This window comes from Lagenorhynchus albirostris, chromosome 8, assembly GCF_949774975.1.
Source record: "Lagenorhynchus albirostris chromosome 8, mLagAlb1.1, whole genome shotgun sequence".
NCBI lineage: Eukaryota > Metazoa > Chordata > Mammalia > Artiodactyla > Delphinidae > Lagenorhynchus > Lagenorhynchus albirostris.
The window spans coordinates 94,689,680-94,717,534 of NC_083102.1; the positions used below are offsets into that span (position 1 = coordinate 94,689,680).

At 45.8% G+C, this 27,855-nt stretch overlaps 1 protein-coding gene across 1 annotated transcript in view; it reads right to left on the minus strand.

Moving 5' to 3' along the window:
* Positions 1–27,855, minus strand: part of GLI3 (GLI family zinc finger 3) — a 287,622-nt gene that overhangs the window by 176,705 nt on the left and 83,062 nt on the right. The window contains exon 3 of the mRNA XM_060157355.1: positions 15,150–15,392. Coding sequence (XP_060013338.1) covers positions 15,150–15,392 — 243 coding nt within the window. The remainder of the gene's footprint in view (positions 1–15,149; positions 15,393–27,855) is intronic.

The following is a 27,855-nucleotide window of genomic DNA, read 5'->3' on the forward strand; positions in this document are numbered from 1 at the left end:
GAGAAAGCCCGTGTGCAGCAACGAAGACCCAACGCAGCCATAAATAAATAAATAAATGTGTGTTTTTTTTTTAAAAAAGAATCAATTGCTTTCACAGACACAGAAAATGAACTTATGGCTACTAAAGGGGAAAGGGGAGGGATAAATTAGGAACTTGGGATCAACAGATACACACTGCAATATAAAATAGATAAACAACAAGGACCTACTGTAGAGCACAGGGAGCTCTACTCAACATCCTATAATGACCTATAATGGAAAAGATTCTGAAAAAAGAATATATATGTATATATATACATTATATATAAAACTGAATCACTTTGCTGAACACCTGGAACATCGTAAATCAACTATAGTTCAATTTTTTTAAAAAAAGAATCAATTGCTTTAATCCTTTGCATATCACCATATCCCACTGTTATTTCCAATGCGAAAAGCCTCTCCTCCAGTTTCAGAACACAAGGCCACCCGCAATATTCATTTCTAAAAGAAAAAAACCACACTTTCTTAGGAATATTTACTTTAAAGCATGAAATTCTTTATGAGCTTACCTACAAAACAGAAATAGAGTTACATATGTCGAAAACAAATTTATGGTTTCCAAATGGTAAGGGGTGGGAGCGGAGGGATAAACTGGGAGACTGGGATTGACATATACACACTACTATATGTAAAATAGATAACTAATAAGGACCTACTGCACAGGGAGCTCTACCCAATACTCTGTAATGGCCTATATGAGAAAAGACTCTAAAAAAAGAGTGGATATACGTATACGTATAACTAATTCACTTTTGCTGTACACCTGAAACTAGCACAATATTGTAAGTCAACTATACCCCAATAAAAATTTTTAAAAACGAAATTCTTTAAAAATACAAATAAAACTTAAAACAAAGTGTTGTTTTTTTGAATTTTATTTATTTTTTATACAGCAGGTTCTTATTAGTTATCCATTTTATACATATTAGTGTATACATGTCAATCCCGAGCTCCCAATTCATCCCGCCACCACGCCCCCCTCCCCCCGCCGCTTTCCCCCATTGGTGTCCATACGTTTGTCCTCTACCTCTGTGTCTCTATTTCTGCCCCGCAAACCGGTTCATCTCATAATCCCTAAGCCATCAGATTAGAGAGGGAAAAAAAAGAAAATGAAGCTCCAACTTCTCAGAATCTATTTCTACCTCGGCTCTTTGTAAAACTAGGCTGCCAATCAAATAAAGCAGTACTCGGGGAGAACTACTTTACCTTGGTCTCAGATATTATTAGCTACGTAGGACAAGTAAGGATACGACACACATCTTTAGTATGGCTGATGCCTCCAAGGTCATGAACTTCAAAACCCATCACAGGATGCAGAATGCAGAGCCTCTAGCCAACCTGCATCCGGGTCTCACTCCCAACCCCACCAAGTGCCCACCACCCACTCGTGCCGGGAACTCCCGTGACAGGAGTGCCCATGCTTCCACACTACGTCACCCTGTAGGACCTCGACTCTTCGAAGAGGCGCCAATCACAGCCCTCATATCAGACTCTGTTTAACAGAGTTTCTAATTGGAATCTTCATATTCGAGACAGAAGGCAGCAGCGAAGAAATCCATGCCTAGACTCACGCTTACCTGGTGACTCATTAAGAGAGAAAACTTCAGAAAATCTGAACATTAATAGAAGGAGACTAGCATGAAAGGAACAAGGCTGTGCTGTTACCAAAAAGAATGGATTTTTTAAGAACATCCTATTGGATTTCCAAAAAGGCAGGTCTATAAGGCAGGTCTATGTAAGGCAGGTCTCCCAGCTCTTCCTCTGTGGGGTGGTTAGCGCAAGTGCGGACCACTCACCTCGGTCACAGGTGGGCCATTTCACAGCCTAGTGAGCATGTTCCCAGACACTAAGAACACGTGGCCACCAATATGAAATATTAAGATGCATAACCAAGCATGAAATGGACTCACGTTGAAGAAAAATCTAGTGTGAATGACCCCAAACTGCCCTTGAACCTTTCATGACCTGGACTCAGTTCCTTGTTCCTGTGAACCATCAGAAGATGGAGAAGAGGGGCTTCCCTGGCAGTCCAGTAGTTAAGACTCCGTGTTTGCACTGCAGGGGCTGTGGGTTTGATCCCTGGTCATAGAACTAGGACCCCGCATGACGCAGAAAAAAAAAAAAAAAAAAACCCGAAGATGGAGAAGAAAGGGAAGGAGCATTTTCGTTGGCACGAAAATGCCAACTAAAACTTCTGCCTGCCCGAGATCAGAGGGCACGCCTCTAAAAACCCAGAAAACCTATTTTTTACAAGCTTCTTAGACTTTAAGGGCAGGAACTGTGTGCCGGACGAGAGCCACTGAGGACGCTCAGGGTCCATCAGTCAGGTGGCGGTGGGGGGGGGTGACATAGCCTATCTATGTACCCCCTTGGGAGCCGTGACAGCGCATGCAAGCACACATCACCGGAGGGCCCTGGTAAGCTTGTTAGAGAGTAATAAACTCCCATGCTTGGCTGAAATGTTAGCAAGGGTAATGATCAACTCACGTGAAATCTGTCGCCCCCAAAAGTCAAAAATTCAGGGGAACATTTCAGATTGCAGTTCAGAACTCCTCATAAATTAATGGAAGTCAGACATGAAAGTTTGTCACAGCTGGAACAGGTCGGGCGGAAAGAAAATGCAGCACTGGCATATGTGTTATGTGAATGTCCTAGAGTCCATACATTTGATATTTGGAAGGAAGAAGGGAAATGTTAATTAGGAGAAATTTCATACTGGATTTAAATGTGCCATGGAGTCAGAGCTCTATTGTAAAACCCTGCTGGAATCAGAAATCACCCTCCCCGGACCCGGGTCGTGACTTTCATCCTGCTATTTTATACTTGTTGATATGGGGCTTAATTGTTTTCATGTGTTGTTTCGTGCGCTCTCTCCCCAGAATATAAAATCGAGAGCCAGGGTCATACTTTGTATTTCTACTGTGTGTGGTGCTAAGTTAACACTGGGGAATCAATAAAAATATCTAAGTCATCCCTCTGCCTTCTCTAAAAACCTTAAAGCAACTGTCCATAATTTTTAGACTGCTCTAGTTATGAGTATCTCAGGGAATGGTAGTCACTCTTGAAAGTCTCCACATTAATGTTTCTTATTCTCCTGTTACAGGGGAAGCATTATTACAACTTGTATCTTTATTACCAGATCCAGATTTATCTCAAGTCAGATCAAGTCCCCTGAACTGTAACCCTATGCAGACAGGGTCTGATACTCACATTAGTCTTTAAAGCAAACATCAGTCTTGCCTGCAGGTCCTTGAGAGAAAGGGATCCCCCTGGTCTCCTCCTTGACTGTCTTCATGCATTTGCTTCTGTCTTTTCTTTCCTTAGCATCTATTTCCTCATTTGAGTCTCTATGCGTCTCTTTAGCCTGCACTGGTTCTGTTATTCGTATTCAGTCCCTTTCATCTTTTCTCAAAAATCATTCCTCCAGCTTCTTAATCAGGCTTAACTGCTGTTCCCCAGGATTATTTCAGTGTATCTGAGACACCAAAGCCAGGAGACCCGGAACTGCCCGTATCAGTGGGACAAGAAGATGCCTTTGTGTGAAAAGACTATGGTTCTCTCTCTCTCCCTCTCCGATATAAACATTCCAAGCATACTTATAAATAAGGGATGCTCTTCCCCTGCCGCTTCCTCCCCTGGGTGGGGCAGGGCGGTCCACTGCTCTGATGTCACAGGAGAAAACAGGTGGGGGATGGCATGGTGACCTCAGTGCAGCTGGAGAAGCTGTCCCCAGACTGGCCTAGGTGGGTCCAGATACTGCATTATTCTGGTGACATGTGAAAGCCCCAGTTACTTACAGAGGCTGCTCTTCGGAATGGAGAGTTCACATAACAAATCCATCTTTGATCCAACAGACAGCCTATGGCCCCAAAGCCCCTGCAGCTATCAGGGAAACAGGGACACGGTGGGGAGACAGAGTTTATTTCACAAGACAAGTAGGAGAGCAGTGCACGTGGGGCCTCCCTCACTGGCTCCCAAGCCCTGGGCCGTGGAATCTAGACTCAAACTGGCCCTGGGAGCAAGCCACGTGATCAGTCCAGATCTCAGCCTCAGTTAATGCAGGTGCCAAATGCGTTTGTGCGAAAACTAAGTGAGATCGTGTTATGGGGTCCTTAGCCCAGCGCCTGGCACACGATAAATGCTCCACTCATGGGCCTGTGGTGACTGCCACTGTTTCCCCACACACTTATCCCCCCAAAATAGAGACACAGAAGACCAGGAGGCCTCCCCATGTTCAGGTCATAGGTAACTTCCAATTCTTTGGAAGAGTCTCAGTTGAGAAGCAGTTTCTCCTTCTCTCCCACGTAGCCACGCCTGGAACATAGCAAGGGCAAAGGAAGCCCCGAGCACACCAGTGTTCTCCATGTTAGGATCTGACAGTCCAGACCTAGAGACCCGCGTGGCAGGCAGCCTGCCCTCCCAAGACCCTCCAGACCCTTGCCCATCACCGTTGGCAACACCACCATCCGGTTCTGGAAGAATCCCTACGTTCCCTGCTGAGCCAGCCTGCCCAGGCCTTTGTATAGACCTGGACTGCCATTTTGAAGTCTCAGCAGTTATGGGGCAAGAGCTAAGGATTTGAGCTCTGGAGGCAAACTCCGTAAGTTCGAATCTTGGTTCGGCCACTTTGAACCAGGTACAAATGGACAAGTGCCTTAGCCTTCCTGGACCCCAGTTTCCTCATCTGTCCCTGGGGAAAATCATGGTGGCCTCTCATAAGGTTGTTGTGGGGATTTAATGAATTCAAGGACGAAGCCCATGCCGTATGGCACAAAGTGAGGGCCTGATTTCTGCCCCCTATAATTTCTAAGCCAGAGGGACCAGTTCCCACCTGGGCTACTGCAACACCTCTTGACAGTTGTCTCCCTAATTCTACACTCCGCCCCTTCAGGACAATCCCCACACACATATCCCTTCAAGTAAAAAATCAAATCACGTCACTCCCTCCACTGGCTTTCCATTTGCCTACAAAGATCCCCTCAACTCATCTCCCACGCCTGCCCACCACACACCCCTTCTCTCTGATCCAGGACGTGGCCATGGCAAACCCACGAATTCCACTTTTTAAGTGGAATGCTCTCCCCTTGGACCTTCCCAAGGTTGACTCCTTTTTATCACTTGGGTCTCAGCTGCAAAAACACCACCCAGGAAGGCCTTTCCTGTTCTGCCCGCCCATTCCAAGGTGCCGGGCTCCACCCCGAGTCTCTCCCCAGTACGCCACCTGTTTTAGTGGACTCAGTGCACCCACTGTGCCACCTTGTTGACGTCTCTGCCCCTGTGTTTGGTGTGTATCTCCTCTGGCTGGAATGTGGGCTCCACGAAAGCCCGGACCTGATCGGTCTTGGCAAATGCTGGCCCCTCAGGACCTAGACAGTGCCTGACTTGTAGCAGACTCTCAAAACGATGCATGGAATTTTTGAAATGAGAATGAAGATCAGGCATCGTGTACCCAGTGGAGTAAGACTTGAAGCTGGGGCATGATCAGAATAGCTGGGGACACTGGAGGCACTCAGGGGCCTTCAACCGCTCATTGACCATCTCTCTATATCATCATTTGTGGAACGTGATGGGCAAAAATTATGCACAAGACATCATTAAAGATAAAACACAGAGGCTATACAGAAATGCATCCTACAGCATTACATGCTGTGGGATGTACATCCTGTACATTAAATATAGACGTGAACTACACATCTGCTCAAAAGAGTCAACCTATGTGGTCAGATTTGTCGGGCCAAGCTGGAATCACAGATGCTGGGGGAGAGTGGCGGGGTGGGGGGGGAGTGATGGTATCTTATGACATTCCTTACCTTAAGGGGAAAAACAGGGATTGGGGAGGAAATCCGAAATCTTGCCGAATTCGAATGCAGGTTTATTTTACGAAAGCACATGGAAAGAAGAGGTGGTGTCTGTTTCCCAGGACGCTCCATGCACACTTCTCTGCTCCTCTCTAAACTAGAAAGCAGGGCCCCCTTTGATCCCACTCACAAGTCACAAACACAGTCAGGATGCAGATTCTGCCCCCCCCTCCCCAAGTGGACGAGTAAACACCAGCTTCCTAGAGTGGGCTTCCTCTGACCTACACAATGCCGGCTGATTAGCCCCGCAGCCCTCCATGGAGAGGCCCGGTTCCTCCTCAGGGGTCCCCCCATCTCCCCTAAGACTATTTCTGTCCAGGCCAGATTGCGGGCTTATCCCACCCCTGGAAGTCTTTGTTCTCATTTTCTCCCAGTGGTATTAGCTACTTGATTTCCCAGCAGAATTTCACTTTGTTATTTCTGGCCCCTCTCGCCAACCTTGCCGTGGGCCCTTTGCACAATTCCTCTAGCTCAACGGACGTTAGGGGATTTGCGTTTTTCAATGAACTAAAACTCAAGTTTTTTTATTTTATGGTGAACCTTATATTCTGAAGTTAAAACGTGTCTTGCTACAGAACACTCCTGATTCACTGGAAATGAAACCACCTTTATTTCCCAATGTTTGGGATTTGTACTTTGAGACCCAGCTATTGTGATGATCAGGGTTACCTAATAACTCAGCAGTTGGAGAACAAGTAGAAATGGATTTTGTTGTCTTCGAAAGAAAATATAACACACGACTCAGGGGAAGCAGCAGCACGTCCTTGAGGACCACGGGATAAGTCAGCCAGAGAAGTCGGGAGGGGCTGGGGATGGAATCACCGTGGCAAATCAGAAAGAGGAGGTGAATTAAACTCTGCAACAAATCCTGGGCTGGTGATGGGAAGCACAGTTACCCAAAGATCTGCTTAAATACGCAAAGGCCATGAAACAAGTCTTAGGGCTCACCGTGGATTCATGCAGAAGAGGATCTGCTCCCAGGGAGCCCACTGGCCCGAACCTCTTCAGCCTGTCTCCTGCCACTCCCTGACCTAAGCTCCACCCACCAACCCCAGAGTCCTCTTGGGTCCTCATGAGTGACATATTTTCCTTTGGCCTCCACGCCTTCAAAAACACTCCTCTCTACCTCTCTATCACAGGTAGAGATGTCACTTCCTCCAGGAAGCCTTCCTAACCCATCAAGGCTGGGTGAGGTATGTGTGTTACCTTCTCTTCAGGGGCCCTGCATCTATCTTTTATGATACATCCTTTGTGCTGACTTTAGGCAAGGGCTTATCTACTTGACTTATTGTCGCATTGGCCTGAAGCTCCATGGATGTAATGACCTTGTTCTTTCTGTCCAACACTTGTTAGCACTTAAGAGACACTCAGTAAGCATGATTCACTAACAACTGACTGACAGGGGAACCAAAAATACAAACCGCTCAATGAGTCAAGAACTTTCTTCATTTTTTTCTAAGAGGAAGAAACTCATCAAAAACTGAGGTTAACAAAAAGCCAGGAGGCCCCCCAAAGAAGGGAAGATATTAGGAAGATAAGAACAGTGCATTTTAGGAGAGACCCAATGTAGAGACCCACATGTAAGAGCTAAAAGGACTGAAAGTTGGATACTTTTCAAAGAGTTCCACAAGAACCCAAAGTCTATCAGAACGTAAGAAGGACAGAGCCGTAAAATGCCAGACGGGTTGCCCTGTATTAAACCAAACTGCACAGGGCACAAAGAGAAAAATCCAGCCCTTTCACTAAGGAGGATGAAGATACAGCACAGATTTATAGGTACAAGATCAAGAAAGCTAAAGCAAGGCAGGAGATGCAGCTTTCAAGAGACATCAAAGGTAACATTCTTTAATTATACAACAGAAAGGAGGGGGCCAAGTATAATGTTGCCTCTGTTAGAAAAGAGGCTGGAAGGCTGTTAGCAGATGGCTATGAAGTGGCAGGCATTGCTGTGTTTCTCGTGCTTTTTCTCAAGGAAGGAGGGAGGGACGTGGGGAGGGAAAGAAATCATAAGCAACTAAAAACATTGCCGCTTGTGTTGGGTGGTGGGCGGGTGGCCAAATTAGAAAAGGAAAATAACTCCGTGGAATATTTAAACAACTGGATTCATGATCCCGATCTATTTGTCGATGGAGGATTCCACTACCATGGATTACACGCATACCTGCACACTAATGAGTGGGAAAGATGCTACCGAGATCGTAAATTGCCTAGAGACGAATCACCGAAATTTGCTAAAGGGGAAAACAAATATCATGGTCACCTTAACTACAGGAAAAGAGACCTACCCCTTCGATTTCAGACAGGCTTCAAAACACACAGGAGGGGCGAATCTCCTGTGAGAATCCCGTGGTGTTTACAATGAGTTGGTCCTCATCTAACTCTGGGAGCAAAGTGTCAATCTCCTCCAAAGTACTGCATCCCACCTGGTCTGAGCATCCTGGCAGCTTTAAATGTGCTATAGGTGGGCAGAAGCAAGTATTCTTGATGTTTATAAACGTATAAATGTGTTATAAACACTTGAAACCCTGCTTACGTTCGTTCAGAAAGGATGGGGGAGGGGAGCCAGTGTGGATCAGAGGTTGCCTATAACGGGTGAATTATAAAACGGATGCAGAAGATTCAGTCTCTTCAGTTTGCCAAGGAGCCACCTCTGACCGGCAGGCGCTGGACTAACTTCATCTCCGGTGTGACTGAGGCCAAGCAAGGAACCGCTCATCCCTTCTCTGCATTAACAAGCCCTCCCAGTCCTGCCTAGGAACTCTGGTGGATGGAAGAACAAAGCACTGCCCGGACTATCACCTTTATCCTAAAGGAGATCCGGCCAACACACACGGACCACCCAAGGATATAGCTGTGATGTGTTTCAGGGTGAGAGTTACACGTGAACTTGGAGTGCAGGGTAGGGAAAGATCCTTGTGAGATAGGACTTAGAGAAGTCTTTCACAGGAAGTGCATCTTTAGTAAAGAATAAGTAGGACTTGAAGGTGAGGAGGAAAGCCAAGAATTATTCTGGGAGGACAACAGTGTGAGCAGGGCGGCCTGAGCAGTGGACCTCAGGAGCCAGACTTGCCTGCAGGGGGCACTATGTGGACAACAGAGGGTGAGAAGGCAGGGCCAGGGCACCGACAGGCCAACTGGTTCTCTCTAGAACATGATCTCCCTTTGCCTTTCCTTTCTATTCCTCTCCTGGAGGAATGGCCTTCAGGCTTCTCCCTGGTCCCCTCTAATAAGTATGTCCTAGTAAGTAATTCAGTGGATAAAATCAATAGCTCATTTTTCCAAAGGTCACATGCTCCTCTCCGCATTGGGTCCCAGTTTCAGTCGTTATCTCAGAAGACCCATGCGTGGAATCACAGTCACGTCAAGTATGAGAGTAGTCAAGATTCAGCGGGGAGAGCGGAATCTGGAGCCCCCTCAAAATGATCCCTAAGGGCTTCCCTGGTGGCGCAGTGGTTGAGAGTCCGCCTGCCGATGCAGGGGACGCGGGTTCGTGCCCCGGTCCGGGAAGATCCCACATGCCGCGGAGCAGCTGGGCCCGTGATCCATGGCCGCTGAGCCTGCGCGTCCGGAGCCTGTGCTCCGCAACGGGAGAGGCCACAACAGTGAGAGGCCCGCGTGCCGCAAAAAAAAAAAAAAAAAAAAAAAAAATCCCTAAATTTCTACTGCTTTCTGGAGAGTTGCACTGCAATGTAGCTCTGTAAAAAAAAAATCTATGGAACTGGCTCACTGTTGCTGGTCTTAAAACATTACCTCCAGGTTGTTGAAAGAAAGCTTGGAACCTTACATTGAATTTCTAAGAGGACAAAAATTAGCAGGGAGCTATCCTTAAGCTCACGAGTAAGTTTTGCAAAACTTCCTAGACTTGCCTGCATCTCCCCACTCCAGCTTCCTTACAATTCAAGACGACCAGCCCAGGATACAAGACACTTGGCAAAGCCCCCAGAGTATGACCCAACCTCAGTCTTTCTGGTAAAACCCTCTAGTTTTCAAGGGGGGAAAAAAAAAACAATCCCAACACTCCTGATTGGCTTGTCAACTGTTCTCCAAAGACAGAAACGACAGGCTGGATGAGAACAGAGCTGTGTGCTAGGGGAACTGTCACCGCCTTTGCAGTTTGGTCAACACCAAACTGTTCACTTGTGCCTCGTAGGCATCTTTGTCTTTCACAGCCTCCAGATGACACTCCAAGAGCAAAAGAAACATGAGCAGGTACGTCTATTAAATATGTAAAATACACCTCTTCCCTTCCCCTCACTTAGCAAACGTATTTCTAAAGAGTGTGGGAAGTCACCCAATATAAAGACAGACAGGTAGAAGAAACATCTTCCATGCCCTTTTTTTTTTTTTAGCACATCAGAAGGCAAGTGGGCTCAGCACATCAGCTTTCCACAGAAGACAAATGCCAGCCAATTAAAAATTCAGTTTCTTTTCTTTAAGCTAATTCCTCAGGTTTTGCTAATTAGCAACTAATAGTTCTGTCATCCGAGCTGGGAAACATAAGGAAGAATACCAGCGGTATGTTTTCAATCAAAGCATTTACATGGAGGAATGAATCATATTTTCCAGGAGGAATTACTGCTTGGGAGCAGTTGGGGGCAGAAGCAAAGCAGTCTTCACACAACTATAAAACTGTAAAAGAGACCTGAAATTTTAGAAAAGGGGGCATCTTTCTAAACCCTCCCCGCCTTTAACAAAACCAGCAGGGGATCTGTATGACATGACTGGTGATTCCAAGAAACTCCCCACCAAGATCCCTGCAGGGACCGTTAAAAAAACTGGACTCCGCACAGTGAGACAGAAGACAATGCAACACATGTTTTCTGTAATGGGGAAGAGAATAAAAGTTAAGTGTCGGCCAGGGTACAGGAATGCTTTAACTATTATGTCACCTGCCTTGTAAGTTTATAAAAGAAGAAATGCACAGTGGTTAAGTGAAGGCGGGGGGCGGGGGGTGATGGTGGTTTGAAATATCTGGCTACAGATGAAGCAGGAGTAGAATAAAACTGCTGAGAAATCTCTGGGCCGGAGATGGGGATCCTTATCCTGACTCCAGGACAAGGAGGTCAGACTCCCCAAATCTGGCCCCTCCCGTGCTCTCCCCAATTATAAAGCGTTAGTGATCCTGCAGCAGCCAGCCTGTCAGCACCACCCCAGGTCTGAGCCATGCAGCTTGAACATCAACTTTCCTGCCTTGACATACACCCCATCCACAGCTACCCTTGGCGAGACAAACCCCCCGATCCCCCAGTGAGGATTTTATTCCAAACACATGTTGCAAATGTTTGAAGTGTCCGCTATCCTGGGGTTTTCTTTTTCCTTTTTTTTTTAAAGTGCAACCCACAAAACCGAAAATACTTTGAATCCCGCCTAAGTGCAATTTGTGAAGATGCAACATTGCCTACCCAAGGATAACAGAGTGTTGTGCAATAAAAATTTTACAGATGTCCTTCTGAGGGGAAAAGCGATTTTCCCTTTTCCGGTCTTACAGGAAGCCTGCCCACACGTTAGAAATACAAAGTTAGTATATATAGAAGCACAAATTAGGCATCTTGGAACGTCTGCATTTTCCAACCACAGAGAAACGCAGGAATTACTGTGAGAGTTCACATGCCCAGATACACTGGATTAGAGGAGTCTTTCCCCTCCGACCGTCTGGTGGGGCTGGCAGACGACTCAAAGGAAAAGGGAACGGCCTGAAAAGATGCTCTGAACCGTCAGCTACCGAAGGTCTGCAATGAACTTACGTTCTAGACAAGGCTGCCGACTGAGACAAGGTAAAGAAACGTGGCCAAACTTTTACGTCTCATTTAAAAAAGAGGGTACTTTTCTCACACACTAAAAGATTCTTAGAAGATGTGTCAGTTTCAGCTTCCCATCAGTCGTTTATCTGGATAATTAAATCCACGGGAGGTGGATAAATATTATTACAAGGTACCTAAAAAAACATTCATTATACTGGTAGAAGATGAAATAAGCCAACAGGGTTCTAGAAAAGTCATATCCCACTGACCCCTTGAGGCTTAGTTTTAGGACATCTTTAAATTATTTACCATGAACACCTAACCCTATACTTTTTATTTTTCCACATGTATTAAGTTTGTACTTGTTACATAAAACACTTTCTGCTAGGAATTTAAAAGGTTAAAACTCCAACTCACGTAAAAGCTTTAAAATTTCTCTACTCCCCAAACAGGAAAAAAATGATAGTCGGTCCACTAAGGTTCATCGAGAAAGGATTCTGTTCACAGGGCCATGGCACCCCTTGCTAACCGCACACCCTTTCCCTAAGGGTTACAACTCACTCCATCTGTAATCTGTATTTATAGAAGATGCTAACCTCAGGGACGGAGGAAAGCAGGTCTGGCGCAGACAAGCCAGTCTGCACTGAACCGAACACAACTGCAACTCTGATAAAAAAAAAAAAACAAACGTCGGGGGCTTCCTTGGTGGTGCAGTGGTTGAGAGTCCGCCTGCCGATGCAGGGGACGCGGGTTCGTGCCCCGGTCCGGGAAGATCCCACATGCCGCGGAGCGGCTGGGCCCGTGAGCCATGGCCGCTGAACCTGCGCGTCCGGAGCCTGTGCTCCGCAACGGGAGAGGCCGCAACAGTGAGAGGCCTGCGTACCAAAAAAAAAAAACAAAACAAAACAAAAAAACACGTCGGTTTGGAGAGTGAACGCATCACTTACAGATGGTGGTGAGGGCATGGATGATGATGATGACGACGGAACGGAAGGAGGGGCAAGAAGGAGGAAGGAACAGGAGAAGAAAGATGGGGCAGAGGAGAAACAGCTACTGTAATGATTCCGATGCATTCGCCATGAGCCAGAGATGGTACTCAGTATTTTATTGGCATTGTCTCGCTTAATTGTCACAAGGGCGCCATGGGACTGGGGGTCTTACATCACTCCCATTCAACAGTTAGGAAGGGATCCTTAGAGGGGCCTGAGAGCACAAGCCTACTTGGCAACGGTCACACGGCCAGTAGGCGGCGAGGCTGGAACCTGAGTGCCCTGGTTGCTGAGCTATAATCCCTAGGTCTCCCCATCCATGCGATGTATGTAACGATAGCATTTATTCACGTCCAATGAGTGAGTACGTTGAGAGGGTGGGTCAAAATGGCGTTTGGTGACAGACAACCTACCTCGGTTATAAATTACCGTGTGATTTTAACAGTGATTTGAAAATGCAGTGGGAAAAGCGGAAGCATAACCAACCTATGGGTGCGATGTCCCCTAAACAGGTGACAGTGGACAGTTCCAAGGGCCACCAAGAGTTCTTCAATGCCCCGGACTAGTTCGTACTCCACTGGAGGCCCGGGAGCGGGGGGCGGGGGGGTCGCACACACGGACCACCGAGAGGGGAGGAGGGCCTCAGATGTGCAGAGATCCCGGCCCCTCAAACGATGGGGAGAGAATTCAATGGGCAAACCGTTAGAACAAACGGGCCGAGGGCAAGCTGCAAGTTGGACGGCACAGACAGAAAGTTAGCAGGCATCTGCCTACTTCGGGCAGCTGTCCTGACCAATTAACTACCTCACCAATTAGTGGGCATCTGGAATCGAACACACAACACAAATATGAGATGGGGAAAGTTGGAAAGTTGTGTTCCCATGGAAGGGCAAAAACAAGACAGGGAACGTGTGGCGAATAATCTGGACTCGATCTTTTCTCAAAAGTAAGCGCACTCTCCGGGAATATTAACATAGGTCGAGAGTACGTACAGTCCCTCCAATTTTCTGCATGGATGAGATCTAATGCAGACCCATCCACAAAAATACAACGTAGAAAACTTAGGAATGTGCTCGGAGAAAAACCCTACCCACACTGTTGTAAACTCTCGTTCCGAAAATAAAGGAGAAATCAAATAAAATGAAAGAAACCTCTAAAGAGGGAAGGAAAGGAACATACACACCACACCTCCTCCTTATTTCTGTATCTGTAAAAGTAACAACTGTAGCCACAGGGCTGATAAGCACTTTTTAAACAGAGAAGTTGTAGCCTTTTTTAAAAGTGAACAAGAAGCCATCAGACCTTTTCCTCCATGCCTCTGACCACTTAAAAGAAATCTCCCTCCACCGAAGAAAATAATGTATCTTCCATCCTTACCAACAATATACTCTCGTTGGGGGGAGGAAGAAGGAGCGTTTACTGAGACTGAAGGCTGTGCGAAGCTCTTTGATCTGCACCCTGATGAGTGAACATTCCCCTCTGCTTCAAGCCAACTAATGAAGGGATGAAATTAGCTTTTATCCTGGGCACTTTCTTGAGCCAAAAACCATGCACTAATCAGCTGTCCTCACTCATCAGTCATCTGGCTAATGACCTTTTGCCTTAAAACACTAAAATTTCTGAACGATGTGGAAAAAGGGAAACGCAAACCAGTCCCCCCTCCCTGGAGCGCGATGGTCCATCTGGAGTCGGAGCAGGTCTGTATCCTGGCAAGGCGATAAATCTGTAATCGAGAGCTGCAAGCCTGAGCATCTCAATATGAACTTCATTACTCCACCACCAAATTACATGTCTTTTAACTAGAACCAGGCCAGAAATAAACTGAACCCTTGTATATGTTCCTTTACGTTTCTGCCTTGGGAGAAAACCGTTGTATAGGTGTGTTCGGAGCCCTCATTAATTTCTTAAACTTTCTGAGTGATGGAAAAGGAGCTTTCCGAGGTCTTCTGGTCTGCTGATTCCAGAAGAAGGTAGGACACATGGAAAAATCTTCCATAGGAAGGGATTCAGCCTCGGTTGGTTAGAAGAGGTTTGTTCCTCCTCAACAATGAAGCAAAAAAAAAACCACACACAAATCACTGAAAAGGGGGAATGGCTGCCGTTAAAGACATCTGCTAATGCCTCCCACTTCAGTAACTGCCCCCCTCTACCAGTCTTCCTCTAGCAGCATCTACTTGGGCGGAGCAAACCTGGTTCTAGCTCCCGGGAAAGGTCCACGTGGATTAACCACAGATGGACACCTTCCTGACGGCGGCCCTCCAAACCCCTGCGAGGCCTGAGAGCTGCTTAGGGATGCACGGAAATGGCTTTCCCTAAAGAGAGGCATGGACAGGATGTGGGAGAAGTAAGCAGTAAAGCAGACAGTCAATTAAACGTTTGTATAAATTCCATTTGTATAAATTAATACACGCCAAATACCTCATTCATTAAGCGCATGCACACACGTGCCCACACACGCCCACACACGCAGAGCCTGCCGCGGCTCCTACGGCAAGTGCCACGGGGAGGGGACCACTTACGGTAGTGAGGCTCCATGTAGCCGTTCCTGGGGTCCATGGCGAACACAGCGCCGCGGTAGGGGACGGAGGGCTCGGCCAGGTGGGGCAGGGACCCATGGATCTCCTTCTTGATCAGCGAGGCCCTCTCGTCGCTGGATGTCGAAGGTTCCTCGCTGATCTTGCCAAGCCCCGGCACGCTCTGTGGCTGCATGGTGACTGCGTTTCTTCTCTCTCTGTGATAGGTCTGTCCAGGACTTTCATCCTCTGAAGAAGGAAGGGAAACGGAAACTCTGTGAGCGGCCATCAACTAGGGCTCCCTCTCCGTCCATCTACCCCCGCAAAAGAAGCCTATTTCTCATTCTTGGCAACTCTGAAAGCTACACCACGACGGGACAGTCTCAAGCCAACACTGCTTATGAATGAGGGTCCAAGATACGACTCGAAGGAGGAAGGCGGGCAGGAAATGAGCCTATTCACTTGAGATGTAGGGGGTCAGCAAATTCTCATCCCCGGTTTCCAGCCGAATCTGCCAGGGAGGCTCAGCGGGGACTCTCCAGTATCCCCGCGGGTCCCACATGGAACTGGAAGTTTCACCAGCCTAGGGCTGTGGATGTCCAGTTTCCCCTGGTCTGAGGAAGCCAGGTCTCCGGGTGATCTGGGAAGCGAGGGCCCTCTGTTCCTCAGAAGAGGACCCGTTAGAAAGCGATCCCAAAGTGCTTGTGATTTGGGGTTTTTTTGAAGTCAGATTTGTGACCCACTGAGAGATGAAACAGAGCCAGACATGGGACAGAAAACCCATTGGTTCCAAGGGATAAAGATGCCAATCATGGAAACCTACAGTGCCCCTTGCAGGACACTTCCTGCTTCCGCCCACAGAGCAGAGCTGAGGGCTAAGACGAATACGGGGTGAGGCTACGGGTGTGGAGGACATCAGTTACACTGATCTACATCCATGCTCTGGTGGGCTCCAGACGTCACTTCCAACATGTAAGCAATGGCTTGCTGAAATGCCAGCTCCCTAATACTTCTCCTTTTCATCTGTAAGAACTTTCCATCTGTCCACTATGATTCTCTGCCAATGTGATTGGATGACCTTTCTGTAATAGCAGATCAAAGAGCCGAGGCATAAAATCAAACTGAGCGGGCGATCGGAACCCACAACTAGTGGACCGCTTCATCTGTTAGAATCATACACACACTCTAAACTACGCCCACACAAGCTCTGTGTTTAATCCACAGACTGTGCTCTGGCAGACAAGTGCTGATAGAAACCAAGCTGTTGGGACACTGCTTAGACACCTCGTTTGAAAGCTGTTTCCTGTTCCTGATTCTCAAAACAAAAACTATATTTGGGTATAAATAATAATACTGTTGTACTATTTAGATGAGCAGATTTTGAACTCATCTAATCTCAATACACAAACCTCTCTTCAAAGTATCCCAGAAAGCAGGTATGTCTGGCTGAGAGCCTCTAAACAAAACAGAAGAAGTATGCTTTAGCAGTTTCACAGCTCTTTTGACAAATTCAGAAGAATAGCTATAAATTTGAATGAGCGTGAAAATACAAACTAAAGTAACAACTACTGTTTTGTGATGCCTAATAATTTGAACTACCTAAAGCCAGTAGAAACTCTCATTTTTCTGCCTATGTTTGGGACTTGAAGAAATAAGCAATGTATTTTTTTTTTTTTTTTTTTTAGCCTAGCAAATGACTTCCAAAACTGAACAGGCAATGCGGTATGTTCTGGACTTTACAGTAATTTTGCTGACTACTGCTGGATAACTGTGAAATATTATTCTAGCGTTATTCTGTGCAGATCCTCACCCCAAAACCTTGTAATGATGGGATAAATTATGAGTTTAATCTATCAAGTAACTACTAAAAAAGAAAATGGTGCAATCCCACATTTTCACCCATTGATCTTCACAAAAGCAATTCCAACCATGCTTTTGCTAATTTAAAAACAAACTCAAAAAAAAAAAAAACCCTACATTTTTATTTTCCCTTCTGACTAATACTTTTAGGCCCTAGGCCACTCCCATACTTCATCAGCAGTAAAGTTGCAGGCTATAGAATGAGGGTTTGCAGTGACGTAAAAGCAGAAGGGTGTCAAAAACACTTCAAAACTCTTAGTCGGTTTTATAAAAATTCCTATAATGCACAAATGACCAAAGTCATGTTTTCCACTAATTTGCACCTACACAAATTCCCACTTCCAACCGTATAGCGCTGAGGGGCAAATTCTGCAGAATGCACCTTCATCTGGAAAACCAGAAAGCCCCTATCAAATGGGGCTGTGACACATAATTAGCATTCTCTGGGCAAGATGACTAACCAAGCCCTACTAATCTGTTCCAGGTTTAAAACAGGATTCCCTTGACTTAATCTTCCTAGAAGAAATTAACTTTTCTTCTCTTAAAACGGCATCCCTATAACAGAGTGAGTTTCTTCGACACGATGCCTCTACGGATAGCATCTGCATCCAACTTCGCGAATCACTGAGTAATTGGCACAGTCTGATCACAGCCCTCCCACCTTCTCCCCACCGGTGGGCGAAGGAAGTCGTGCGGCGGGGTACGTGGAAACAGGGGTGGGGGGTGACGTTTTAGCTAAAAATTATTTTCTTCGTGAGAGTTAACACAACATGCGTGAATATCAAATTATAACAAGAAATCAGCAAAGTTCAAACATTTGATACTGAAAACAAGAATGAATTCCCTTAGTAAAGCAGAATGCAGGCCAGAATTTTTTTTCACGTGGAAACTTTCATCAGACTGACTTATACAAGAGTCAATGCTCCCAAATGTTCACCTCCCCTCCCCCTCCAGAACATTCCAGCAGACGATTATTTCATGAAGTTCATCTCGTGTACTGAGTTGATTCTGAGGGGCATTCAGATGAAAACTTGACAGTACACATGCCCCAGAATACAGACAGCTAAGAGGCTTGAAGGCGTGCACTCTACAGTGGAAAGGAAACTTTCCAAGCAATATTCCTGCCTGCTCTTATAAATTTAGCAACCACTTCAGCAAGCCAAAAAGACGAGAGCTGTCTAATCCTGCTCAGTTGAGCTGAGTTGTTCAATAAAGTTTGAGAGTCAGAGCAGACAGGCTACGCCAGGCCAAATTATTGACAGAAACATACTGTCCACCATGGCAACAAGCAGCGGCTGCAAAAATGTAAGCAAACAGCCCAGTCCTCCAGAAGCATCTGCCAATGGACGTGAACAGCCAAACACAAGGCGACTGTTCATGCCTCTCTCCGTTCAACAGCTGCAAGCTCGGGGGTCACACTGAGACATGCAATTCACTAAAAGCTTCAGGAGAAAATTATTTTCAAAACTGTCATCGGGATCCCACTTGGGACCCCCTTGCCTTCTGTAGAGCTGTGCTCCAGGGGAAGTTAAGGAATTCCTAACCCCCTAGGGAGAGCTGCCCCTGCATCTCACTTTAGAAACTGTCGCAGATCTTCCACGCTCTTCCAAAGGCAACCCACATGGCATGGGACACGCTTAGTGCCATAAACTCTCCAAACTCAGAAGTGGCCTCGTGGCCAACGCTGCTGAGGCCGTTTACAGTGAAGGTTTAAAGGAAGTAATCGTGTTGCCTGAAGCAGGACTCAACACACACACGCCTGTGGACGCTCACAAACTCCTGGACGATTTCTCCTCGCGACCCAGGAAACAAGTGCTCTTTCGCCTCGGAATGGAAAGAACAGTTTCAGAGGATTCTTCAGATAGAAAAGTAAAACCCTACGCTGCATCACTAACTAGGAACACCTCCTGTCCCCCTGACCGAAATTAGCGGATGAGGAACTCCCGGGAGGTACACGTGCTCACCTCTGAAAGGAACACGGATTTTAAGCTGTCCCTTGAAATCCCGTTTTAGAAGCATCACTCCTCTCTTCCCCCAAGACACAGGAGACACAGAGCAAAAGAGAACAAAATACTTACAACTCGTCCCAGGCTCTGGTTAGCTACTTTCTGCAAACTTCTCTCGGTGGGCTTTCTCTAGCGGTGCAGACCCTCGAGGAACATTCTCGGTGTCTCCCTGCCCCCCTGCGCCTTGGCCCTCTCCCTCTCCCAGGCAGTGCTTGCTCCCATTAGAGGAATTAAAAGTGGTTGGAGCCATGCTAAATTTAACAAGCTCATTAGTATTCTTTCTGAGTGCTTCGGAGTGAACTCTCTCTATTCAAGCCCGCTCTCTCCAGCAGAAGGGTCAGGCTGGCTAATCATTAAATCAAACTAATGTCACCCTATCACAATCAGCCCGAGAGAAGGAGGGTTTATTATTTCAGTTTATGCTAAATAAACGGTTTTACAAACGGTCCCCAAGCAAGGTCAACAGCAGCTTCAATTACAAGACAAACTTAACAAGAGTTGCAATAAACCAAGGATCCCGTATTGACTTAAGAACAGGCTCGATGCCACATATGGCCACTAGCAAGGGTTGTACAGGAATGCATGCTGGAAAATAAAGGAAGAGGGGGAGCTTCTTTCTATGCCAGAATTCGCCACTGCACAGCAACTGCTCATTCACCTCTCTCCAACCAGCTAGATGCTCAGCTCAATTCACTGCACACAAAGGCTGGAGCCCAGACCTCAATGGACCGAGGGAAACACATCAGAACTAGGCTCTCTATTGTGACTGAATTTCTTAACATCTTTTCAAAAAGCGGAGAATGCCTTGAGGCTAAAGGAAGAAACAGGCTAATGGTGAATTGGGAATTCAGAGCAAATTTCAGAGCCCTTTCCTCCTAGCTTTTGAGGTTGAAAGCAAGCTCTTTCCTTTCAAGTTTCAAAGTCCTTTTTCCTCCTGCAGTGTCACAGAAGGATTTGAAAAGAAGGTAATTGTGCTCGCAGTCTCCCTGATCAGAGCTTACGTCCTATTTCTGGTATTTCGGAATACTTCTTGCAATAATAGTGCATATAGCTCAATCCCTTAACCGGCCTGCACTCTGCAATTGCTCATTAAATGAACAATTGCGGTATAAAATGCCTTTTATGTTCAAGGTCTGGATATAAGATAAGCATTCTAGGACTCTAAATTTGGTTTACTAAGGAAACTCTCCATCATTAAATTACAAAACTGAAGTCAGAATATCAGGTTTTCCAAGAAAAGTGGCACTCAGATTTCAGTGAGCCCAAAAGACAGGGCGGCTGGGGAGAGGGACAGAAGCCACAAAATGTTAAGGGGGGGGGAAGACGGCATACTCGAAAAAGATTTCGAGGCGAATGGGATTCGAACAAGAAAATAATATTTCCGTGTTTAATAAGGTCTGCGTTTGTGAAACCTCATCATTTCCAAACTGAACGATATAATCAAGTCGTCTTCAAATGGATTAAAACACAGGGCTGAGGCTTCATCAACACGTAGAGGGCTATTCCTGACCCCTCACCAGCAGACGTCGCCCCCTTCCTTAAGAAAATAAATAATCCTTTTCCACTACAGAGCGCTTTATCATTTAGATCATCTCACTTGATCCTCACCACAACCCACTGTTGCAGCAGGACAAGGTGTTAGGTCCAGTTTCCTAATCAGAAACAGGCAGCCACATCCCTGATGAGTAAGTGATGTAAGAGGAATCCCAGCCACGCCTTACTGAGGCCACAAAGTCCTGTTAACAGGACAAGACGTCTGCTCCCAGGCAGGTTTGGGGAATGATACCTGGAACTTGGATGCACTCCCAGCCTCCACCCCCATAACCACCATAAAAGGGGGAAAAAAGTAATTACATTTTGATGCACAGACATTTTCAAACCTTTGATACTCTCCTATTAAGTTTTTATCAACATAAGTCTACTCCTGGGAAGCACCCAGAGGGTCCCAGTGACAAATCCACAGGGAGACATCCAACCTCAGGGTCTTAGTACCATGAAGCATCTTATCCCCACAGGCGTGAAGACACACATATGCCCTATACAGGCTACACACAAACACACACACACCCTTTCACACGCTGAGGCTCAACCAATGGCATCTGTGTGTTACTGCAGTTTTTAATGTGCTCCCACAAGCCTGGGGCCCCAGCTTCCTCTTCTGAGCAAGAAACAGAGCATCGTTTTCTGCTCTCCTCCCAGGAAATTGCCAGGCTGTGTTTGGAAAGAGCATTATTTCATGTTTTCCTATGATACATTGGTGGCATCTTGTCAGCTTTTATTTCTGTGGCTATTTACATTCTGATTTTCTTTGAATAAAAACCAGTGGAACCCAAGTCCTCGCCTCCCTGTTTCAGAATTCTCTCTAAGACTTTGACCAAAGAGAGATCAGAAATGAAAGAGAAGAGGCTAAGTACATTCGTAAGCATTGTAGAATTATGCCAGGAAGTTGGGGGCTGGGGGGAAGTTCCTGTAGTTTTTATAAGCAGAATCTTGCCTCTTTCCATCCTGATTGCAGTGATGCCTAAGCCAGAGGCTGCTCCCTAGAATGCCTTAGAGTTTGGCTTCCAAGGGGAGGAGTAAACAATGCCTTCTCTGAGAACATTTCCAATGTCCTTGGGGTCAGACATCGCCCTTATGCGGCTACACATACATCTCCCATTCACAATGAGTGATGATAGAGGGAGTGGCCCAGATGGATGGGGGAGAGCTCTCCGCTTTGTCTGCAACCTTTAAACCGACTGCAAGGCCTGCAACACGAGCGGGCTGCCGGGGGATGTGAAGCTTTGGAGAAATTCAAGTGGCAACCCTCCCTCAAAGATCATGGGCTCAAGGATTAACGGGTAGCTCTCTCTTCCCACTTTCGTCAACCAGGAGATCCCAAGGGGGAAGGAGAGAGAGTACAAAACGCCCTCAATCAGAGTAGTACGAATGCCATAATTGTTTTAACATTTCTAGAGTTCTTTTTGCCAAAGTACAAAACATAGTCCAGACTGACCCATATCCCACCAGCCCTTCACCAGAAACTATTTGCTCCCAAGTGTAGGTTAGAACTGAACCCAAGGCAATTTCTGGCCTCACTCCCTACTACTCAGCTTACAGAGCTCCACCCAGCTTCAAAAGGGGCTCCTGGGATAGAAAGAGTGGAGAGAAAGCAAGATGAGACTTTAGATAAACGGAAGGGCAAACCTGACATGGCTGTTCCAGGGCAGCAGAGAACAAGCAGCCTCTTGCCTTTTTAAAAAGATCATACAATAAGGGCTCCTTGCCATCTGAAAAATCAGGAGCCAATCACACCATCAGCTTCACATATGAGTCCTCACCAGGCATGCCCTGTGGCCTATAGGGTTTTCATTCTCTTTCCTTGTGCCTCTCTCTGAACCCTCACCAATCAGAGGTCCACACCCCTGCCCACCTCTGGGAGGATGCTTCTCGGCGTTAATGATGTGCACAGCAAAGAGTCGCTGTGACCTGGTCCACTATCACCCAGCACAAACCCAGCCTTACGAACCAGCTTTCAAACTTCCAGACAGAAAGCACTAGTCAAGCCCCACCTGTACCTCGGAAGAGAAAAAAAAAAAAAGACCACAACAGGCCCCTGAGGGTCCCGGCAGGCTCTCCTATAAAACAGAGATCTTCCTTGTTTTCCTTGAGCTCGAGAAGACCCTTCCTTGCATTAAGAATTCTAAAATGTCATGAAGCTTCTTCTATTAGCCTGCTATTAGTTGCTAGTCGCTGCTTACAAAGAGTGAGTTAATTAGTGACATCAAAGGCAGTACAATAAATTCTCAAGAGGGCCCCATTTTTTCCCCTTCTGCTTAATAGTGCATTTATGCCTATCTGCGAGTAACAGTCTCAGGAACATTGAAGTATTAGAGATTTCTTTGAGAACTTAGTTTGAGTGGTTTTTTTTTCCCGTTGCGGAGCACAGGCTCCAGACGTGCAGGCTCAGCGGCCACGGCTCACGGGCCCAGCCGCTCCGCGGCATGTGGGATCTTCCCGGACCGGGACACGAACCCGCGTCCCCTGCATCGGCAGGCGGACTCTCAACCACTGCGCCACCAGGGAAGGCCCAGTTTGAGTGTTTTATAAGCAAAGAATGAAGAGTCCCTCTTCCTTGCTTTGCACCTACAGACCTGAGCAGTTAACTTTCCATAATGACATCTGCAACCCACAGTCATAACAGAAAGAGTGAAATGTCCGTTCACAAGGCTAGAGGGTCCAGGCTGCTGCTGCCAGCTGCATCCTCCAATGGGACCAAGCCTATCGATCGCCCTGGAGATCTACCCCAGCTCCTGTCCAGCAGGAGGACGCAGGGCCTGCTCTTCCTTTATTTATTTTTTATTTTTTATTTTTGGCCGCACCAGGCGGCTTGTGGGATCTTAGTTCCCCAACCAGGGATCGAACCAATGCCCGCTGCAGCGGAAGCGCGGAGTCCTAACCACTGGGCCTCCAGGGAAGTCCTGCTCTTCTTTTCAAGGTAGGCAGGAAAAAATCTCTGTGTGTGACAGCTTCTTCTGGCCGCACTTTTGAATGGCAGTTTCCAGGTTCGCGCCCGCCCTGTCCCCGTCCCTACATCAAAGTCCCATTTCCTAACTTTTCCACCATATTTTAAATTGCAGGGGTGAGCACAAATTTAACTGGCTTCATCTGGTGTGTTTACGTTGCCTGGTTTTTTGTTTTTAGAAGGCGGGGTACTAAGAAAGCCTGAGCATATGGTGGTATTATATTTTTAATAACATTTTAAAGACCACGCTTACTCCATGGGAGGAATCAGACCCTCCAGAGAGGGCATTTAAATATCAAGCGAATATCATTACTGTACTGAAAGGAGCTGGAGGTTCCACCCACGCTGGGACAAGATTAGGGATGGTCCAGGGCGCTTGCCTCTGCTGACCCAGCCTCCGGGCAAGGCCAGGGGCTGCCTGGGGTCAGGTTTCTAACCACAAAAGGTCCCTCTAGCCACTGCCCACTTTGACCTTAGTTATGAAATGTGCATTCGAGAAATCCAAATGAAAACACCACGTTTTGATTCTTCACGCTCTTACTAGAGAGGTCAGCCTACTTCTAGCTACTTAGCCACAAAGGTCTGCAACTTTGGGAAACACTTTCCAGGAATGGCTCAGATACTATGAGTAAAGCAGGAATGGTCACAAAACCTAATCTCCCCCAAAGCCCATGTTTATGGTCACAGCCAAGACAGGATGCTTTGGTACCCCCACTGCTCTCCCCTCCTCTGACCAACTGGACGGGGCAGACACCAATCGTCCACTCTCCTCTGCATGAGAGTAGAAACCAGGACACAGTCAGACCTTTCTTCTGCCCTTTTGCTAGCTTTCCAGACACATTCAGGAGAACTTAATGTCCCACCACCAGGGGAATGCATTTTTATATTCAAGAAGTCCCAATAAAAGCGATTAAGGAAACAAAAGACCAAATTCATCCACATTTCCAAAATACAAGTAATTTTAGTCTCACTCATTCTTCCGACCAATTCAAATCCATTAACCATGTACCAGTGAAATACAGCTAAAATTTGTTTACTATGACATAGGGAGGGCTTCACCTGTCTTGCTTACTCTTCACTGTATCCTGATCAGAAAGACAATGTCATTCTGCTCATTTGCCAGATAAGAAACTATGGTACAGAGAAGCTGGGTTAACTTACCCAAGTTACACAGACGGTTCACAAGCAGAGCCTGGAGCCCAGGCAGTCGAACTCTAAAGCTCCCACGTAAAGATCTAGCTGTTGGACCTCTCTACTCAGCGTCAAGAAATATAAGATAAATTTGAATTTGAATTCTGATCAATGCCCTAGCATACGTCTGCGAACTTCTCAACCATCCAACTCCGCTGCAGCATAAAAGCCGCCACAGACAAGATATAAACCAATGAACATGGCTGTGTCCCACTACTTTATTTACGGACACGGAAATCTGAATTTCATGTAATTTTCACATCACATTGAAAAATGTGAAGAGCCATTCTTTGCTCGTAGGCTGTACAAAAACAGGTAGCAGACTGGATTCTGCTACACTGGAGACTAACTACTACCCTAAAGGAACTTACACACCTTTGCTAATAAAGCCTGTACCCCAAAACAATGAGGAATATTACAGTCAAATTGCAAAAGCAATAATATTGAGTATTAGGGAGGACACAAAGGGATAGTCACTGTCTCACACTATTAAAATATTTCCATCATCGGCTGTATCAAATGATCCCACTTCCAGGATGTATCTTAAGGGAAAAAAATCGGAAAAGAAGACAATGTATATTCAAGGATATTCATCACAGTGTTATTTACAGTAGGGAAAACTCAGTAACAAAATTAAGGTCCGTTATCTTATGATAGGATGGAATACTATATCATTAAATACAGTGCAGTCAAAGATTTTAATGAGTATAAGGAAAGGATTTTACTGAATGCCAAGTACTGTTCTAAGATGTTACGTGCCAATCCTATGAGGTAAATACTGTTGTGCTTCTCATTATACAGATACAAAAACTGAGGCATATTTATCCAAGAAAACACAGCTAGAGCCTGAACTGGAATTCAGAGTCCACTCACCCACTAGACCACCATGCCTCCAAATTTTTTAAGGGAGGAAGACAAATATATAATTATTTCTATGCAAATTTTTTTAAGTTTAAAAAACGCACCAAGATAGCATGAAAATATTTCTATGGATTATTTTTCCTTTATGTTTCTGTATTTCCCAACCACTTTAGACTGCAGATATAGCCGATTTCTTTTACTCTTGGTTTTAATTCTATCCTAAGTATGATCTTCACAATAATTCTCTAGAGAAGTCCAAATTAAGTACACATATATTGAAAAATTATCCCACAAGTTTATCTCCTGTAGTCTTGTTTTAAACTACTTATCCCACCTCTTAAGACTGTAAGCGCCAGCTAGGCTATTTTCACACGCATTGATAACACCTTACAATGATGCTGCGATTTATGGAGATGTCAATAAATTCATTTATTTAAAATTATGCGACTTTTTAATTATTTTGTACCTATACACGACTGCCTTCCAAACAAGTACCAAAAATGCCCTAACATCACTTCCTGCTAAACTTGGGAACTCAGCTTTCACCAGGGCACCCCCTGAAAGGTATAAAGGGAAAGTGCATTAGAAATTATCATTAAACCATGGCTGTTGTTCATATTCCTGAGCTTGTACTAAAAGCCAGGTCGTGTGCCCAGGGCAAAGGCATTAATCCCATTGGCTGCTCACCAGTCTACCAGGTACTCAGTCCCATCCGCCCAGTCATTCAGGTAAGTACCCTGAGGCTTAATAAGTTTAAGCAAGCCGCCTCAGGCCATCCTTCAGCGCCAGGTCTTGGGGACTTTCCCATCTATTATCCGTGATGAGTGACTCCTGCCAAGTGTCTACCGTAAAGTCTCTGAAAGCTGAGCACTAATTCGCTTGTCATTTCCTTATACGTATAAGTGAAGATGATCGTCATTGTTAAAATTATTCTACCTCTTCTTATACAAGTTATCAGGAAAGGAGACTTCAGTCTGTAACCGAAGGACCTGTTATCCAGGGTCTCCAGGTTCTGAACAGCTATTTGTGCAAAGGAACATTTACCACCATCTTCTGGGGGACTGTGTTGCGGACTTAGATGCCAGAAGCCGTCTGAGTATTTGGTTTGTGTTCAAGTTAACAATAGTGCCAACAGTTAAAGCTGTGTGTAGTTTATGGCAAGGGGCGTAAGTCGAATGGTTAAAGAAGCATATGGCTTACAGAGAAGAGGGGAAACCGTGCGCTTGGGAGCAGCTTTGCGTGGATTATTTACCAACAAATGAAAGGCCCGTCATGTGGCCCCCGAGTATACTTCCCCTCCCACAGGCCGGAAGGGAGTGCTGCGTAAGTCGATGACACCAGGGTCACAGTGAGCTGAGACCCTCTCCCCCAAGAAAGACGCTTATCGAATTACAGCAAATTTCAGAGAGTTTTTTTTTTTTAACCAAGAACAAAACCAGACTCCTTAAAATGCACTATTAGGAATTGTGACCGTTCCTGTAAGTGCCAGATAGATTTCCATCCCTGCACTATGCAAACTAACACGCGTCTTTTCAATTTCTTTTAATGATGGGCTATGCAATAAAAATACAGCAGTGCTTTGTTTAGCCAAAATGAGCTGAAGCAAAAAGTACCAAAATAAATAAATAATAAACGTACATGGGCCACTTACCAAAAATCAAATCATCTAATTCAACGTTTTACAGGAGGCACGTGCAGCATTCTGAAAGCAAAAAAATTCTCATAACACAAACCTCTACTTAAAAATCCCTGCCAGGGGCTGGAGCCAGGGCAGGGTGTTCTTTCTTTTTCAATTTTTTATTTTAATGTTTGGATATTAATGACATCAAGTGCCGTATCGTATATATAATAAGGCAACATGGTATATAATAAAAGGAGTTAGAACACCTAGGTCCCAGACTTGCCTCTAGCATTCGTGGGTGTGTGACCCTGGGTAACTTAAATTATATCAGATTGTCAGTTGCCTCACTTAACGGGCAGACAATAAAACTTGCCCTGCTTACTTGCCAGGGTTTCCTGAGGGTTAAACAAAATATGAAAAGGATCTTTATAAATTATAGCATCTATGAATGCTGGGTACCAGCACTAATCTCCTCATTATCTGTTTGATAATCATGCCAAGCAGGACAGTGGGATGCAAGTGCCCTGGGTCAGGAGGTGGATGGCTAAGTTTCCAGGACTGATGATTCTACTGTTACACTGGTTGGACTTCAGGCGAGTCACAGGATTTCTCTGGGCTGCTGCTTCCCCTTATATAAAATGAGCCATCGCCAATCACCAGGCTGGAGGT